Raw genomic sequence first — 18,161 nt, 5'->3', positions numbered from 1 at the left:
TTGTCACCAGTGCTAGGGAGTGGGTTGTCCATTCAAGAAGAGCTTGAGGTATGTTCACGTACTTTTAATACAATACAGCTCGTAAACGGGAAGGATCATGTTATGTAGCCTAGCAAACTAGTGCTAGCACTAACGTTTGTATGTAAACAAGCCGGCGTTCTCTCCAATCATGCTGTAAAGCTTCGGTAAACATTGGTTTGTGCGCGTGAATAAATGTTGACAACAGCGACCAACTATGCTGGCAACTGCGAGCACGGGACATTACACTGAAGATATCCCCAAAAAATTAACATACTCGAATTTTCATTTTGGCGTTGTAGGGCCAAATCGTTGGTCCTGGGCTTTATGTTCCCGACAAAATATGTTGGGCTCGATCTGGGAAATCGCCTGTGATAGCTAATCGGGCCAAAATCAAGGCTAAAATCCTGTAGCCTGATCTAGGCATTAACTATCTTTATGGAAGATTGCTTTATTCTTTTTTTCGGGGCGATTATGGTAGCTTTTTATTTAACCTGTGCAACTTTTAAGGGCTTTACTGTTATTCTATTCTGGGGGTTTATGGTAGTTTTATCTCAACCATTGCAATTTTTGGGCGATTTCTGGGGGGTGGTCGAGGGTTTATTTTAACCAGCGCAATTTTATGCTCAATATTAATTTATGGTATGTTGAAATTGCAATTATTTGGATTTTTAAGAAATGTCAGCTTGCTCATGTGATTTGCAACATGATAATTAAAACAATGTAAATATTTTCAGAAATTACAAATTATTTGCACCAAAACAATGGGGAAAGTTTTTGGAATAGACATTACTTAGTTTATTAAGCCACAAATATACTGGTTTGGCACACTGAAGATCAAATTAGGGTGAATGTGGCCCAAATGACACCAAAATACTGTAGTAATATTTAAAAAACCAGTACAGCCTAACGGCCAGACGGTGGCAGCATGGGCAGGTCCACGTGCCCTACCTGCAGAAGTCGCAGCCTCTGCTCATTGTTGAACCTCTCCACAGCAGCCCAGAACCAGCGTATCACTATGTGGTTGTCATGGTAACCTGAGGGAGGGAAGGAGGGAGGTGGATGATGGCGGAGCATGAGTCAGAGAAAGAAGAAATAAGCTCTAGTCCAGGTCTCCCTCTTCCTCATCTGCTAGCCCGCATCCCTTCATCTTGCCTTCATCTGTTCCTGCACGTTGACGTTTGAATGGTCTCTGCTGTTTAATGTTTAATGGCCGTGTTCTATGTCGATGCTTCTATTAAAAGAGCCTCGCGCTGAAACTGACTCATGCGCTGCTTTCCTTCCTCCTGGCAGCTCTTCAGCCACACACACAGGATAGCAGCTTTTCATTCCTTTAACCCCGTTACTTTTATTTCTTTTCCATCAAGTTCAGAAAATAAAAAATACACACAAATGAAGGTACTGTATTTCCCTTTTCAGATACATTACCTCCATATCATATTTAACAAAAATAATCATTTTATTAATTTCTCTTTTATCCATCCATCCATTTTCTACCGCTTATCCGAGGTCGGGTCGCGGGGGCAGTAGCTTTCGCAGGGACGCCCAGACTTCCCTCTCCCCAGCCACTTCATCCAGCTCTTCCGGGGAAATCCCGAGGCGTTCCCAGGCCAGCCGAAAGATGTAGTCTCTCCAGCGTGTCCTGGGTTGTCCCCGGGGTCTCCTCCCAGTGGGAGGTGCCCGGAACACCTCACCGGGGAGGCGTCCGGGAGGAATCCGAATCCGATGCCCCAGCCACCTCATCTGGCTCCTCTCGATGTGGAGGAGCAGCGGCTCTACTCTGAGATCCTCCCAGATGATCGAGCTTCTCACCCTATCTCTAAGGGAGAGACTGGACACCCTGCGGAAGAAACTCATTTGGGCCGCTTGTATCCGGGATATTGTTCTTCCGGTGATGACCCACAGCTCGTTACCATAGGTGAGTGTAGGAACATAGATCGACTGGTAAATTGAGAGCTTTGCCTTTCGGCTTAGCTCCTTCTTTACCACAACGGACCGATACAAAGTCTGCATCACTGCAGACACTGCACCGATCCGCCTGTTGATCTCCTGTTCCATTCTTCCCTCACTCGTGACCAAGACCCCAAGATACTTCAACTCCTCCACTTGGGGCAGGATCTCATCCCCGACCTGGAGAGGGCACCCCTTTTCCGACTGAGGACCATGGTCTCAGATTTGGAGGATTTCTGTATTAATTATTTTTATTTGTTGTTTTTAATTATACTGTTTTTATATTGTGTGTTTATAAAAGTAATACATGTTTGTCCACATACATTACTCCACTAAGATTTTTTTTAAATAAAAAAATATATTTTTCAGTTTTATTTGGTTTCTATTTCTTTCTTATGTTTTGCAAAATTAAAATATTTTAATTGTAATATTTTTATTGTATTTTTAAATTTTTATTAATGAAAATATATTTTTAAGATACATTACTTCACATAAATACTTTAAAAAAAAAATGTGTGCATTCTATTTTATTAATTCTTTGTTGATTTTTAAATTTACTTCACTTTTTTCCAGATGCATTACTTCACTATAATAATATAAGTTAAATTAAACAATATTTGTTGTCTATTTATTTGTTTTTACTTCTTTATTTTGTTAGTTTTTTTATTCGCTTATTAGTTTCATTCTAATTTATATCCATACATTGTTCAGATACATTATCTTCCAAAAATAATTAATGTTAGAAAAAAAATACTGTATTTTCTTTATTTTTTTCATTCATCCATTCTCTGAACAGTTCATTTTAATGTTATTTTTATTTTAAATAATGAAAGTTTTTTTTAAAATAAATTACTTCATATTCATACTGTATTTTAAAAAAATATCTATTGATGTTATTTTGCTATTGAATTTATTTTCTTTATCTCAAATTTAATTTATGAAAGCAATTAACTTTTTTTCAGATTCCTTACCTCACTATCATAATTTATTTCCATCCATCCATCCATTTTCTGAGCCGCTTCTCCTCACTAGGGTCACGGGCGTGCTGGAGCCTATCCCAGCTATCATCGGGCAGGAGGCGGGGTACACCCTGAACTGGTTGCCAGCCAATCGCAGGGCACATACAAACAAGCAACCATTCACACTCACGTTCACACCAACGGGCAATTTAGAGTCTTCAATTAACCTTACCATGCATGTTTTTGGGATGTGGGAGGAAGAGCGTCTGCCTCACAGTTCTGAGGACCAGGGTTCAATCCCCAGCCCCACCTGTGTGGAGTTTGCATGTTCTCCCCGTGCCTGTGTGGGTTTTCTCCGGGCACTTCGGTTTCCTCCCAGATCCCAAAAACATGCAATGCTTGGTTAATTGACAACTCTAAATTGCCCGTAGGTGTGAATGTGAGTGTGAATGGTTGTTTGTTTATGTGTGCCCTGCGATTGGCTGGCAACCAGTTCAGGGTGTACCCCGCCTCCTGCCCAATGATAGCTGGGATAGGCTCCAGCACGCCCGCGACCCTAGTGAGGAGGAGCGGCTCAGAAAATGGATGGATGGATGGATGGATGGATCGATTCTGTTCCTTTGAACTGACCTCCTCTGTACTCTGTGTTGTTCCTCCAGTCTGCCAGGTCGATCTCGGCAGTGCCGGCGATCACCAGCTCCAGCTCCCTGGCGTCAAACACCGACACCAGTCGCACGTCCACCACCTTATAAACACACAAAACACATCAGAAATGATAAGGTAAGAATGCAGTTTGTGTAGCTATTGCATGTGACTGCTGAAGAATTTAAATGTTGAAATGTAGCAAGTGAGACTTGCAATGGTTTGAATTACTTGCGATGTGGAAGGACGGGGGGAAATTTGTGAAATATCTCGTAATCTGGGAAATGTATTGCTAAAAATTTGGAATGTGATAAATAGCTCTGCATATGCCCGGATTGGGCTCAACAATCTCAAGTTGGAATGGTTTTAATAGGTTGAAAATGTGGATCTCAATTTTTAAAATACACATATCTCTTAATTTGGGAATTTCATTGCAAAAGTTTGAGAAATTCTTATAAAATAGTTCCATAGAGTTTCTGAATGAGCTGAACTATTTGAAGTTGAAATGGTTTGAATCAGTGGAAAAATGTGGAAGGAGGAGATCAATATGTGAACTTTTTCTTCATTATATTATTTTGAAAATGTGGGGATTTAGTGAACATGATAAATAGTTCTTGTGATTTCCTAAATGATCTGAACATTTCGAAGTTGGAATGGTTTGAATTAGTCAAGAAATGTAAAAGGAGGAGGTAAAAATGTAATACTGTATGTCTGCATTAATTTGAGAAGGTTGTCATGGAAAAGCCTTTTGCCCGAAGTAAGCTGGGATAGGCTCTAGCGCCCCGCCAGTCTAACCAGGATAAGCGGTGTTGAAAATGGATGGATGGATATCATGGAAAATGTGGATGAATTAAATATGTGGGAATTTTGGGGATGTGAAAAATAATTCACGAGATGTCCTGAATGAATTGAACAGTTAGGGTGGAATGGGAAAGATGAAGACCTTTAAAAAAACAAAAACAAAACAAAAACAAAAAACAGCTCGTTCACTTAATTGTTTTTTGTGTCTGGGGAGGGGGAATTTGTAATTGTGGGAAACGTAGAAATATGGGGAATGTGATTGAATAATTTCCCTGGATGTCCTGAATTTTGTGACTCTTTTGAAGTTTACAGTGCCGTGTTTATTGTGCTACGTCAGTACCTCATAGAAGCCTCGGACCAGGCTCTCCGTCTGCTGAGCCACTCCCCTTTCAATGCGCCACTTGACCATCCGCTCGATGTACTCCTTCTTGTTTTTCTCCGACACGGGGATGCCGGCCCCGCCAGGCTTCAGCTCTCTCTCGGTGATCTGCAACATCACAGAAACACATTAATATATTTCATGTAATGCCAAAGATGAACTTTTGGGGGATGTACGGTAGGCTTATTTGAACCTGCACAACCTTTGGTGGATTTACGGTAGTTTTATTATATTTTGCACATCTTTTGAAGGATTTATGGTAATTGCAACTTTATGCAACTTTTAGGGACATGATTTTTATTTTAGACTGCACAACTTGTGGGAGATTTACAGTAGTCCTATTTCAACCTGAGCAACTTCTGAGTGATTTATGGTAGTTTTATTTTAACCTCGACAACTTTTGAGTGATTTACAGTAGTCTTATTTTATACTATGCAGACCTTTGGGGGATTATAGTAGTTTTATTTTAACCTGTGTAATGTTTGGGTGAGTTATGATAGTTGTATTTTTACCCTTTGGGGATTTTACAGTAGTTTTATTATTATTATTTTTTTAATTTGTAGTTTAATTTAATTTTCTCATTTTTAAAGGGATTTACAGTAGTTTTATTTTCATCTCTGCAACTTTTGGCCATTTTACTGTCGTTTTATTTTAACCCGTACAACATTTTGGTAATTTACAACAGTCTTATTTTAACTTGTGCAACTTTGGGGATTTACGGTAGGTTTATTTCAATTTGTGCAACTTCTGGGGGATTTATGGACCGAGGTAATTGTATTTTTACCTGTGCAACATTTGGGGGTTTTACCGCAATTACACTGTATCCTGCACAACGTTTGGGGGATTTGTGGTAATTTTGTTATTTATCCGTGCAACTTTATGGGTTTTACAGTAGTTTGATTTTAACCTGTATTTGTCTCTCTTTGTTGCTTGATATTAACATTTATTCAGCTGTTGCGCCTCAAGTGTGTACCTGTCCAAAGACCTCCTCGTTCACTGTGAAAGTGAGGTCTAGCATGTCCTCGATATCGTTGTCCTTCATCCATTGCAGGCTCTGGTGGAACTCCTCGTCCAGGAACTCCAGGTCACTCAGATCACATGGTCTGCATAAAGCACACAAGTAAAAAAGAAAAGTACTGTAAAAACAAAGCAAAAGTTGTGCAGGTTAAAATAAGACTACTGTAAATACCCTCAAAATTTGCAAGGCTAAAATAATACAACCGTAAAATACCCCAAAAGGTTGCACAGGTTAAGATAAAATTACTGAAAATACAACCTAACTTATGCAAGACAAAATGAGACAACTGTAAATTCTGCAAAAATTGCACAGAATAAAATAAGACTGCCACAAAGCCCTCCAAAATTGCATGGGTTAAAATGACACTGCTGTAAATCCCCTAAAAGTTGTACAAGTTTTAATTAGCCCAAATTTGGGTAGGTTAAAATGAATTTACGATAAAAACTGTAAACGTTGAACAGGTTAAAGTAAGTCTAGCATAAATCCCCCAGAGTTCCGCAAGTTTCAATTGGACAACTGAAAAGTTGTGCAGGTTAAAATGGCACTACATTAAGTCCCTCATAAATTTTACAGGTTAAAATACATTTACCATAAATAAAGTTGTGGAGGTTGTAATAAGACTACAGTAATCCTCACAAAGGTTGCCTAGGTTAAAATGAAATGGAAAAAAACTTGAACAGGTGAAAATAAGACTACCGTAAATTCCCTAAATGTTGTGCAGGTTAAAATAAAACCACTGTAAATCCGCCCCCCAAACTTGTACTGTAAAATCCTTCATAGCGACACAGGTTAACATAAGACTACTCTAAATCCTCCAAAGGTTGTGCGGGTTAAAAGAAGACTAAATTCCCTAAAAGTTGTGCAGGATGAACTAAGACTACTGTAAATCGCCTAAAAGTTGCACAAGATAAAATAAGGTTACCGTAAATCCCCCAAATATTACGCGTGCTAAAATAAGACTAGGTTAAAATCACCAAATTACAAATGTACATATAAATAATCAAATAATAGGTCTGGTTTTGGGATTTACATGCGTAGCAGCCCCTTGTAGAAAGGACGAGTAAAGAAGGCATCCAGCAGGTACTGATGAACTAGAGCCAGTCCCAGAATCCGCCCGCTAAAACGAAACCTAAGTACACAAAACACATGCGTTACAATTATTAAGCGGAATGAACACTTCTAAAATGATCACCACCTCACCATTCGTGGTGATTATCCACAAAGGCGGACATGGGGCTGATTTGGACAGTGTACGTGTCGTTGGCCGAATATTCAAACAAGCCGTAATAAGGGTTGAAAAGCTCTCTGGACACCAGGAAGAAGAACTCTCTAGATGGCCCGCTGTAGTCCAACCTGTCCAAAAAAAATATATCACGATGCCATTTATATTCATTTATGTCGAATAGAAACTCACAGACGTGTGAATTAATTGTCATTTGTTCTCACCCGTCCTCGCCTACGAAGCTGACATAAAGTTTACTCCTCTGTAGGTCTTTGCGGGAGTAACACATGATTTGGTTAAAGGCGTCCTCCAGAAGGTGGTCCCGCCGTATGATGAGCCTTGGCGCGCACACACACACACGCACATAACCATAATTTAAACAATCTCAAATGAAGTCAAAATAATTACACTCTTGCTGTCAGCTACAGTATGTATGGCATGTTAAGACTAGGAGTGGCATATTAAAGTTACGGGGCATATTAATGTTAGTGTCAAAGCGATGAGTGGCAAAACAATCACATGCTCCTGTACCCAAAACAATCAATCTCAAAGCATGCCATGTAATGTTGAAACCAGAACCATGGTTCTGGTTTCAACATTACAATTGAAACCAGATGTTTATATAGACTATATAAAAAGACACTTACGCTTTTTTCCCCCCTCTGACATGAAATCAGACTAAACCTTTCCTGTTTTATGTTAATTAGAATTATCAAAACCTTTTCTATTTGCTAAATGCCAGAATAATGAGAGAAGGATATTTTTTTCAAGGAAATTTTTCATTACTTCCTTCAAAGTCAAAAGTATATATACATTTTATAGTATTTGGTACCATTGCTTTTAAACTGTATGACTTGGTTCAAACATTTTGGATATCTTTCCACAAGCTTCTCACAGAAGTTGGCAGGAATTTTTGCCCATTTCTACTGACAGAACTGCTGTAACTGAGCCAAGTTTGTAGGCCGCCTTGCTTGCACAAGCCTCATATTTAGGTTTCATGCGTCATATTAAGGTTATGTGAGGCGTGTTAAAGCTACTATAAGTGTGGCTTAACAATCACATATAATGTATGTGTGTGTGGCCTGGGAAGATTAATACTAAACAACTGATATAATACAATTTAAAGATCATATTCAGAATTTGTATTTAAATTTCCATCTACTTGACTTTCCCGGGTCCCTGTCCATATCCTTTAGTCTCCAGTTTCCGATAGAAATTCCTCAGTTTAGCCTCAAAATCGCGCTTGTAAGGCGCAGGAGCGCGGGCGTTGGCTCGTTGGGTGCCTAAGATATTGAAACGGGAAAAACATAGATAGAAAGACAATAAGGTAAAAAGTCCACAATATTTGTGTCTTGGTCATGCTGCTATTGTCTTACCCGGGGAACTCTGAGGAGACGAAGAGAGGCTGTAATTTGGGTTGAGCAAAGGCGGCACGTACGACATCACTTCCTCTTCAAATAAGCTGTGAAGAACAAATGTCTCATGCAAATGAGCCACTGCTCACCCCACCCTCTTTACTGCGAGATGTACCGATGGGAGAACAGCTTTCATCACCATGACAACTAGAAGCACATTTCGTGAGTGGCGACTTGTTACGGCCTCGTGGTGCATGCAGCGGACGTGTTGCCAAACTCAAAAAGACCCACAGTCACCCCGACAATTTCACCAAACATTTGCGCGAGTATGTGCCGCTTATCAGATGTTAATGCTAATTTCTGCTAACACCGCAGGTCTGGTTAGCGTTTAGCTAAGGACGTGATAGTGCATTGGTGTCAAAGTCAAGGCCAGATCCGGGCCACCACATCATTGTATGTGGCCCGCAAAAGCAGATCATGTGCGTCAAGTTCCGTGATTCTTGCTAAAATCTGTACTAAAATTTTAAATTGTCCTATGTAATAAGCAATAATGTTGAGATATTGCATTCTTTTGTTACCAAACCACTTTTTACAGATACTTGAACAATAGTTGAACAAACTTATCCTTGTCTTATGATTCCAAAACTAGTTATACCTCAATTTGTTGTGAATATGTAATAAAGGTGATTAAGCATTTATATGGTTAAACAGTCATAACGGCCTTCTGAGGAAAATCGTAACTACAATGTGGCCTGCGACAAAAACACGTTTGACACCCCTGTGATAGTGCATCTGTATGGCATATTAAGGTTATGTGTTTAAACTTAATTGAAAAAAATAATTAAGTTTGAAATTGAATTTAAAAAAACCCAAATATTTAATTATCCATCCATCCATTTTCTGAGCCGCTTATCCTCACTAGGGTCGCGGGCGTGCTGGAGCCTATCCCAGCTATCATCGGGGCAGGAGGTGGGGTACACCCTGAACTGGTTGCCAGCCAATCGCAGGGCACATACAAACAAACAACATTCGCACTCACATTCACACCTACGGGGAATTTAGAGTCCCCAATTAATGCATGTTTTTGGGATGTGGGAAGAAACCGGAGTGCCCGGAGAAAACCCACGCAGGTACGGGGAGAACATGCAAACTCCACACAGGCGGGACCGGGGATTGAACCCCGCTCCTCAGAACTGTGAAGTTGACGCTCTAACCAGTCGTCCACTGTGCTGCCCAAATATTTAATTAGAAATTTTAAATTCATAAAGTTTTAAAATGTACATTAAAAATGTAAAAAAAGTGTATGAGTAATATTACGCGTAAATGAGAAATATTCAGATGTTACTTTACTTTTTTGATTTAATTAAATAAAAAATGAATTAATAAAATTAAATTAAAAATGGATACAATAAATAATAAAACGGATCGTAAATAATTTTACTATTTATTATTAATATATTAAAAATGTAAACTTTAAGTTAAATTAATTAATTATTAATGGATTCAAATTGCTTTAATATTATATATATGAATTCTAACTATTATATTACTATTACTATTATAAATGTATATTTAAAAATGTAAAAATAAATAAATACTGTATATTTGAAAATGTGATACAATGTATTTTAAAATTTGTTTAAATATTTTCCAGTTAATTACATTAAACTGATTTAAATCAGCGTCACTGATGGTGTAGTGGTACACTCGCCTGACTTTGGTGCAGGTAGCGTGGGTTCAGTTCCCACTCAGTGACGGTGTGAATGTGGGTACGAATGGTTGTCCGTGTCTATATGTGCCCTGCGACTGACTGGCGACCAGTTCAGGGTGTAGTCTGCCTTTCGCCCGAAGTCAGCTGGGATAGGCTCCAGCGCCCCGCGACCCTAACCAGGATAAGCGGTGTTGAAAATGGATGGATGGATGGATGATTTAAATCAAATTAAAATTTATTTTATTTAAAAATTAATTGTAATTTAATTTAAATACAAAAATCTGTATTTTTTATTTTTATTTTTTTTACCTAAATCAGAAATGCAATCAAATTAAGTTTATTTGTTACGTGTACGTGAGCCAGGCACATAAAAACTATACACACTTGGCACATGACTCACCTCAGCAGCATGACTAGGTCGGCGTCCCCGGAGAGACGTGCGAGCCCATTGGCTCCCTCACTGCGGATGAACTGCAGCTTCTCCCTACAAACACATGAACATGTTTCTACTTCTCAACACTGGATTAAAGGTCAACTGCGGTTTGATGATGATGATGATGATGATGATGATGATATGGCAGAACATACTTGAGTGAGTTGTTCCTGGCGAGCTCCGGTTGTCTCTCCTGCAGTATCTCAAAGACATTGGGTTGCCTCAAAAAAGCCACAATCTTGTCGTTGTATGCTGGAGAACAACATTAAGAAAATAGTGCAAAACATGCGGGGAGGGGTCGTCTTATATTACCCACATTGTTGTGTTTTTCTTCCCACATACCCACGGGCACCACGTCGTGGTACTGGCTTGAGCGACTAGATCCGCTGAAGGTGCTAGAGGGCCTGGGCATGGTGGCCTGGTTGCTTTGCCGGGAGTCGTCGACCACCTGTCAAAAGGAGGCACTGAAGGTTCACGTCGCATCCAAGTTCTGACACCGATGCATACAACAGGACAGGGACAAGGATGTTAATCTTGTCATTTTCTTTATTTTTGTGAGAGAAATGGCGTACACCCGGTTGCCAGTCAATCTCCAGCCACCTTTAAAGATAAAACTATTCACGCCTACGGGCAATGGAGAGGTTATATTAGGGTCAAGGGTGAGCTGGAGTATTCCAGCTGACTTCCGCCGGGAGAAGCAGGGTACACCCTGGATCAGTCACCAGTTAATCGCAGGGCATGTATAGACAAACAATATCACGGGAAAAATGTGAACCCTAAATAGACAAGAGACAGGACAAGCACTTCGAGAGAAATACGAAATACAGTCTAATAAAAACTTGCATGCAAGGAGACAGTTCAAACACAACCAAGCTGGCGGCTCCTAAGAAGTGCCTATTTTTCTTAAGTGAAGTCACATACAGCAAACAAACAAACATGAACAGGCAGCGACCAAACATATGGTTTGTCTGTTTTGTGATACTATAATATCAGAGAGAGCGCAAAGGAGGCAGGGCAAAGTGACCTTTTTTTGTCTTCACACTCGAGCAGAGTTCATATGATGTTATAATTAACAAAACAGAGTACATACATTTGATAAGTGCAAAGACATGTTTTTCTAACAAACAACTTTTCACTCACACTTATGGACAGTTCCAATGAACCTAATTTGCATGTTTTGGGGAGGTGGGAGGAAACCCAAAGAACACCCACGCAAAGGGGGGTGGAATTAATACAGTGGTGCCTTGAGAAATGAGTGACTCGACTTACAAGTTTTTCGAGATACAAGTCATCGTTTGGCCAGTTTTTTACTTTGACTTGCAATGCAGATAGGAGTGCTGTATTGTGGCAGTTGAGTCAACTCACTTAAAAACAAGTTGCAGTTTGGCAGATATAATAAGTAAATATTCTTCCAAAAATAGGCTTCAAGCTGTTTATTGTCACTCTCACCTGAAGGTTACTGTCAAACTAAACATAAAAACTAAGAGAATTACACATTGTGTATTTAAAACAACCACATAGCCTCCGCTACCTGAATTCCAGCATACAATGGGAAACTCCATAGGCGCACGGGTTAATAATTAGCATCTATGTGGGAGTGGTGTTAACCTTTAAGCGACAAATAGCTTAACACAAACGGTGCAGCAACACATGCAGACAAATAATAAAGTAATACTCACGGGCATATATATCCTTTGTCCTCTGCAACGAACGACTAATATTACTGTCATACTGAGAATCAAAAAGAGGAGCTGAACCTCCAGTACAGTATAATCATGTCTGTCTTATACTGCTCCCAGATGGTCAAGGTTCACACAACAGATTGAGCAGCACAGATGAAGGAAAAAGTGTGATAAAAACAATGTAATTCTTTTAAATTGTATTTAATTATGCAATTACTACCTTTTATGAAGTATAATATTATAGAGCACTATTTCATTAAAAAATACATCACATTTTTTTGTTTCTTTGCGGGGGAGGCTGGAACAGATTATTGGCATTTCCATTTATTACAATGGGGAAAAATGATTTGAGATAGAGGTGTTTGGAGTTATGAGCGTGGTCAAGGAACAAATTAAACTCATATCTCAAGGCACCACTGTATTTTATTTTATTTTAGTTTTTTAAGAAACAAACCTCAAAAGGCGGGTTAACAGAGGAAAACCTGCCTGTGGTCCCAATGTGCCCACTGGACGAACACAATGCAATGGCCTCCATGTGACTAGGCTGTTATTGCAGTGGCGTATGGTCTCTCACCTCACCAGCGCTGTGGCTGCGTTGGCGGCTCAGGTGCTGGCGATGGGCCAGCAGTCCGGTGGAGCGAGAGCTCTGAAGAGGCAGCCGCGGGTCGATGAAGGTTGTGGAGCGACAGTTGTGATCCACAAAGAAGGGCTGAGGGAGTGAGATGCAAACACTTTTAGGGGTCAGGCAGCCATCGAAGGCACACATTCATTCGGAGCTTGCCTCCAAACCCCCCCCCCCTCCAAGCATTGTAACAGTGAGACCTGTAAAGATTACAGAAGCTGGAGTACCCAGGAAAAAACATTCTCACACCCCTTGCAATAAATATTTCATTAAAGACAAACTGACAGTACACTTTAGTAACAAATGTAATATGAGCAACGACTGTTTAATCCTTTGAAAGCGGTTATTAATGTACAGGTTTTTTTAAATTTTTTACTTGCATTCACTTCAAGAGGATGAGTACACAGGGAGTCATTGTGCCAAAATAAAGAAATTCATCAGGGGCAAGAAGTGGGAAGTAGTAAACTGGCCAAGTCAATCTTGAGACTTAAACCCTATAGAGCAAGCATTTTACCTGCTAGAGCGGGACTGAAGGGCGTAACCCTTCCCCAAACAAGCAGCAAGATCATTAATGCCCCTAAACACACTGCCAAATCAACAAGGAGTTCCTGAGGGGCAATAAGACAGGCTGAGTCAATCTTCAGGCTTAAACCCAATAGAGATACATTTTACCTGCGTAAGAGGAGACTGAATGTGGAGCTTATCCCAGCTATCATCGGGCAGGAGGCGGGGTACACCCTGAACTGGTTGCCAGCCAATCGCAGGGCACATACAAACAACCATTCGCACCCACATTCACACCTACGGGCAATTTAGAATCTCCAATTCATGCATGTTTTTGGGACGTGGGAGGAAACCGGAGTGCCCGGAGAAAACCCACACAGGCACGGGGAGAACATGCAAACTGAAACAGCATTTGAAAAAAAATGTTTATTTTCAGAGGTTTTTTTAAACATGTTCTTTATTGTTGCTAACTTCTAAAAACGTCTGTCATGACTTTGCAACAGTAGAAAATGCGGGTCCCAGGGTGTCAGTAGTTGAGAACCACTACTATAGAAAATACATTTTACCTGGTAGAAATTCCACAAAACACACTGCTAACACAACAAAAAAGATCACCAGGGACAAGAAGTGGAAAGTTATAGACTGGCCATGTTACTCTCCAGACTAAAATATTATAAAGCATGGATTTTTTTGTTGTTCTAATACTTTTGGAGTGGAAGTATAGGAACATAAGCAGGAAACATCATTCCGCACAGATTTGTATATTGATCAAAATGGCTCCCACCCACCTTCCCAGTATGATCATGTTTCATTTCCCATCCCCTGGGAAGTTCCAGCTGCTTGTTAGAGAACATGTTGAGGAAGGTGACCAGGTCTCGGTTGTGCTGGTAGCGCTCAAAGTAGTGAGCGTCTCGCCGCACCTTGCTGATCATATGCTTCAGGCAGGTGTTGCTCGTAAACATGCGGTAGGCACTCTGGAAAAGTGTAAGAGAGCCAGGGTTAGAAATGTGTGATGATATTTAGCTTTTTGGCTTTGAAGCTTTACTTAGACGTGTCTGATTCTATTTTTACCCCTGCAGAGCTGAACTGTATAGTACAATTAATTGATCAAAGTCTGATGATTTTATTACTATTATTAGGCCTCAACATGCCCCAAACGCATGTATCCTGGTGAAAATGTAGGGGTCCTGATCACCCCACCCCCAAAACTCACTGTATAGTGCACCCTAAAAAGTTATAAAAAATAGCCCCGAGTTTCACCAATCGACACGAAATTGGGTGGACATGTCCATTATGACAGGTGGCATGAAAAAGTCTCAAGGACCAAAACTGAACAGAAAGCTGGCCATTTTGGTTCGCAGCAGCCATTTTGAGTGAATTCCAGCAGGCATTGTATTTTGTGAGAAAATTTGGGGAAAAATAAGCCCCGGACACCACTTTCACCGCTGAATATGAAATTGGGTGGGTGTAAAGGACGCACAAAAAAGTCTCAAGGAGCAATGCACGGAATTGAACAGGAAGTCGCTTTTCATTTAAAGCAGTCATTGTGACGGTATTCCAAGCTTTGTACTTTAGAAAGTAGGGGGGGGGGGGGGTGGAGGAAATCAGCCCCGGACAGCAGTGTGACAGATCTACATGAAATTGGATGGGCATGTCTATCAAAACAGGACGCACGAAAAAGTCTCAAAGACCCATACACAAAATGGAACAGGAAGTCAGCCATTTTGGTTTTACACAGCTATTTAGGGCAAATTCTGGGGCTCATACTTTGACCATCTCCGACGAGGAGATATGTTTAAATGGGCCACAATTTCATGGTTAATTTTTACTTACAGTGGTCAGAAAACAAGTACTTAATATAATTGTTTCAATGGCTAAAATATGTATTTAAAAAAATTTCCCCCTAAAATTGTGATGAGGTAAACGTAGGTTGGACAATGCACTCCTGACATGCAAAGTCATGACTTCCAACTACATCCATGCAGAAGACTTGTAGACAAATGAGGATATAATGATATTTAGCATGTTGGTTAATTAAACATGATACTTAAGCAGCAGAGGACACTGACGGGGTTAGAATGCAGCACCGTAAAGAAGTCGGGACTGCACAGGAACTTGGCGCTGGGTGACTGGAGCAGCAGCGACAGACGGGAGCGACCGCTCGAGTGACTCACGGAGCTATCTCGTCTGTATTCTATGAAAAAACAGAAAACAAAAACGTATTACATGATGGTCATACACGGGGTGTCTTTCTGTCGTAGGTGTGTTCAAATGGACCGGAAATGGAGTGGGGAATCAGTTCAGCTTCTGGTTCGGGGAGCAGGTCATCTGTGGTTTCCTCAGTTCTATCACTGTTGGTTATGGTCCTTCTGATGCTCTGGTATCTGATTGGGGGGAAAAAAACAAAAAACATACAGTAACCAAACACACACATGTTCAGTTTGAGATATTTACTTGCAATGCTGGAAAAAAAAAAATCTGTTCCAAATTCCTTATTCGTGCTCACAATGGCCAAACCTCACCAAAAAGGAAAGAGTCAGCATTAAAGCACTTCATGATGCAGGATTCTCTCTTCTGATTTTTGTGATAAATGTCAAATAAATGTTTTAGCACTGTAAAAAAAAAAAAAAAAAAAAAAACAAGCAGAAACCCACAGGTCCAGAAGTAATAACCTGGTGCCATCATAATCCCCTGACATCAAACCTATTGAGAAGCTGTGGAGTATGCTTAACACATTCACTGCCATTGACGGCTTTAGAAGTCAAATGTCCATGTTAACTGGGAAGGCTGGCAGTGAATGAGTTAAAAGGAAAATGTACGGTCCAAATATGGTACATTAGAGATGTGTTGATCATTAGATGAGGAAATTATTAGAAATGCTGGAAAATATGCCAATGAAGTTGTGGCTGCTACAGGTATAAAGGGAGAAAACCTCATGTTGTGGCCACCATAAATCCCCTGAACTAGAGGCTGACATTTTAACATTGCTAAACATCCATCCATCCATTTTCTGACCTCACTAGGGTCGCGGGCGTGCCGGAGCCTATCCCAGCTATCATCGGGCAGGAGGCGGGGTACACCCTGAACTGGTTGCCAGCCAATCGCAGGGCACATACAAACAAACAACATTCGCACTCTCATTCACACCTACGGGCAATTTAGAGTCCCCAATTAATGCATGTTTTTGGGATGTGGGAGGAAACAGGAGTGCCCGGAGAAAACCCACGCAGGCACGGGGAGAACATGCAAACTCCGCACAGGCGGGACCGGGGATTTAACCCTGCTCCTCAGAACTGTGAGGCTGACGCTCTAACCAGTCGTCCACCGTGCCACCACATTGCTAAACAGCTTTTGTTAATAAATTTATGTGGAAGAAAAACAAAGCAGGATTAACTGTGAGTAAAAAATGGGAGTGGAATTCTGTAAAGTTTTGGCTCGGTTGGTATCAATCTCTGTGGGAGTGTGATTTTTATTTTTTATTTTTATGTTTTATTTATTTATTTATTTATTTTATTTTTTCAAAAACTGGATTTTGTGTGGGATTTTTTTTAAAACACTTGGGATATGGGATTTTTTTTTAAACACTATTGGGAAGGAGTGGGAGCGATCTCTGTGAGAGTGGGAAGAAGTATTTTTTTTAAACACTTGGGATTAGAAGGGAATGGATCAACCTATGTGGGAGTGGGAAGGAGGGGGAGTTAACATCCACTCCTGTGTCAGCCTCTATCCTGAAGTAACCCTGTGGAAAACATGTAGTCTGGTCTATATACGGTACATTGGAAGTGTGTCGATTGTCAAAGGTAAAAACACTCATGGTGTGGGGAAAAAAAAATAATCCACTGACCTCAATCAACCCTATTGAGAACCAGTGGAGTACCCTTCCAAGGAAAAAACAGGTCCAAATACATTAAATACTGTAAGAGGTGTGTCTATTATCAAATACAGAAAATAATTGCAGCTTCTGGCATAGTCATGGTGTGGCCACCCCAGGACTTTCCATATTATACTTTCAAATCATAGGGTGCCATATCATAGGATACCCATAGCAGCCACAGCTTCAGTGGTGCAATCCCTTGACCCCTGTGGAGTACGTCTAGGGCAGCCTTAAAAGAAAAAATATGGTGGAAGTATGGTACATTAAAGGTGTATTGATCAGTAAATAAGGAAAATCACAGTTTTATACTAAGAAATCATGTCTAAGTGCTGAGTGTGCTGCCGTCTAAAAACGTGATCTCTATATAATGACAGAAAAATGTATAATTTTTAAATCTTCTTTTGGTGGGAGTAACTGAAACCATGATGCCAATTGCGGTACAAACTTTTGTCCACTGTCACCTGCGATTGAGTTGCTCCATCTGCTGAATGGAGTTGGACCGGGTCAGGCCCTGTGGTGCTGGGGGTCCGGTGGGTCGCTGCCATGTCGTGGTCCTGTTCACGTGGTCCACAAAAAAGATCCTGCCATGACTGTCGATCCGGGCCTCCCAGTCTGAGAGGAGACCAGCAGCATCAGTGACAATACTAAAGTACTGATTCACGTAATTGCCAGGTAGGAGTCATCCATCCATCCATTTTCCGTTCTGCTTATCCTCACTACGGTCGCGGATGTGCTGGAGCCTATCCCAGCTGACTATAGGCAAGAGGTGGGGTACACTTTGAACTGGTCGCCAGCCAATCGCAGGGCACATATAAACAAACAACCATTCACACTCACATTCACCCCTACGGACAATTTAGTCTTCAATCAACCTACCATGCATGCTTTTGGAATATGGGAGTAAAACAGAGTGCCCGGAGAAAACCCACGCTGGCACGGGGAGAACATCCAAATTCCGCTGTGAAGACTCCATTTATATAAATGACGAGAG

The 18,161-nt window shown here is 40.7% G+C and overlaps 1 protein-coding gene across 1 annotated transcript in view; it reads right to left on the bottom strand.

Annotated features, from left to right (window-relative positions):
* The window catches only part of hecw2a (HECT, C2 and WW domain containing E3 ubiquitin protein ligase 2a), a 42,699-nt gene that overhangs the window by 5,201 nt on the left and 19,337 nt on the right, over positions 1–18,161 (bottom strand). The window contains exons 12-28 of the mRNA XM_061792549.1: positions 17,632–17,782; positions 15,574–15,680; positions 15,366–15,490; positions 14,085–14,270; positions 12,745–12,879; positions 10,831–10,936; positions 10,644–10,740; positions 10,456–10,539; positions 8,366–8,451; positions 8,152–8,272; positions 7,214–7,327; positions 6,968–7,120; positions 6,798–6,896; positions 5,723–5,852; positions 4,711–4,857; positions 3,558–3,672; positions 970–1,055 (exon numbers count right to left, since the gene is read on the bottom strand). Of these exons, the coding sequence (XP_061648533.1) occupies positions 970–1,055; positions 3,558–3,672; positions 4,711–4,857; positions 5,723–5,852; positions 6,798–6,896; positions 6,968–7,120; positions 7,214–7,327; positions 8,152–8,272; positions 8,366–8,451; positions 10,456–10,539; positions 10,644–10,740; positions 10,831–10,936; positions 12,745–12,879; positions 14,085–14,270; positions 15,366–15,490; positions 15,574–15,680; positions 17,632–17,782 (2,042 nt within the window). The remainder of the gene's footprint in view (positions 1–969; positions 1,056–3,557; positions 3,673–4,710; positions 4,858–5,722; positions 5,853–6,797; positions 6,897–6,967; positions 7,121–7,213; positions 7,328–8,151; positions 8,273–8,365; positions 8,452–10,455; positions 10,540–10,643; positions 10,741–10,830; positions 10,937–12,744; positions 12,880–14,084; positions 14,271–15,365; positions 15,491–15,573; positions 15,681–17,631; positions 17,783–18,161) is intronic.

Source organism: Phyllopteryx taeniolatus, chromosome 12 (assembly GCF_024500385.1).
Source record: "Phyllopteryx taeniolatus isolate TA_2022b chromosome 12, UOR_Ptae_1.2, whole genome shotgun sequence".
In the NCBI taxonomy this organism is placed as follows: Eukaryota; Metazoa; Chordata; class Actinopteri; order Syngnathiformes; family Syngnathidae; genus Phyllopteryx; species Phyllopteryx taeniolatus.
This window is presented reverse-complemented; position numbering and strand designations above follow the sequence as displayed.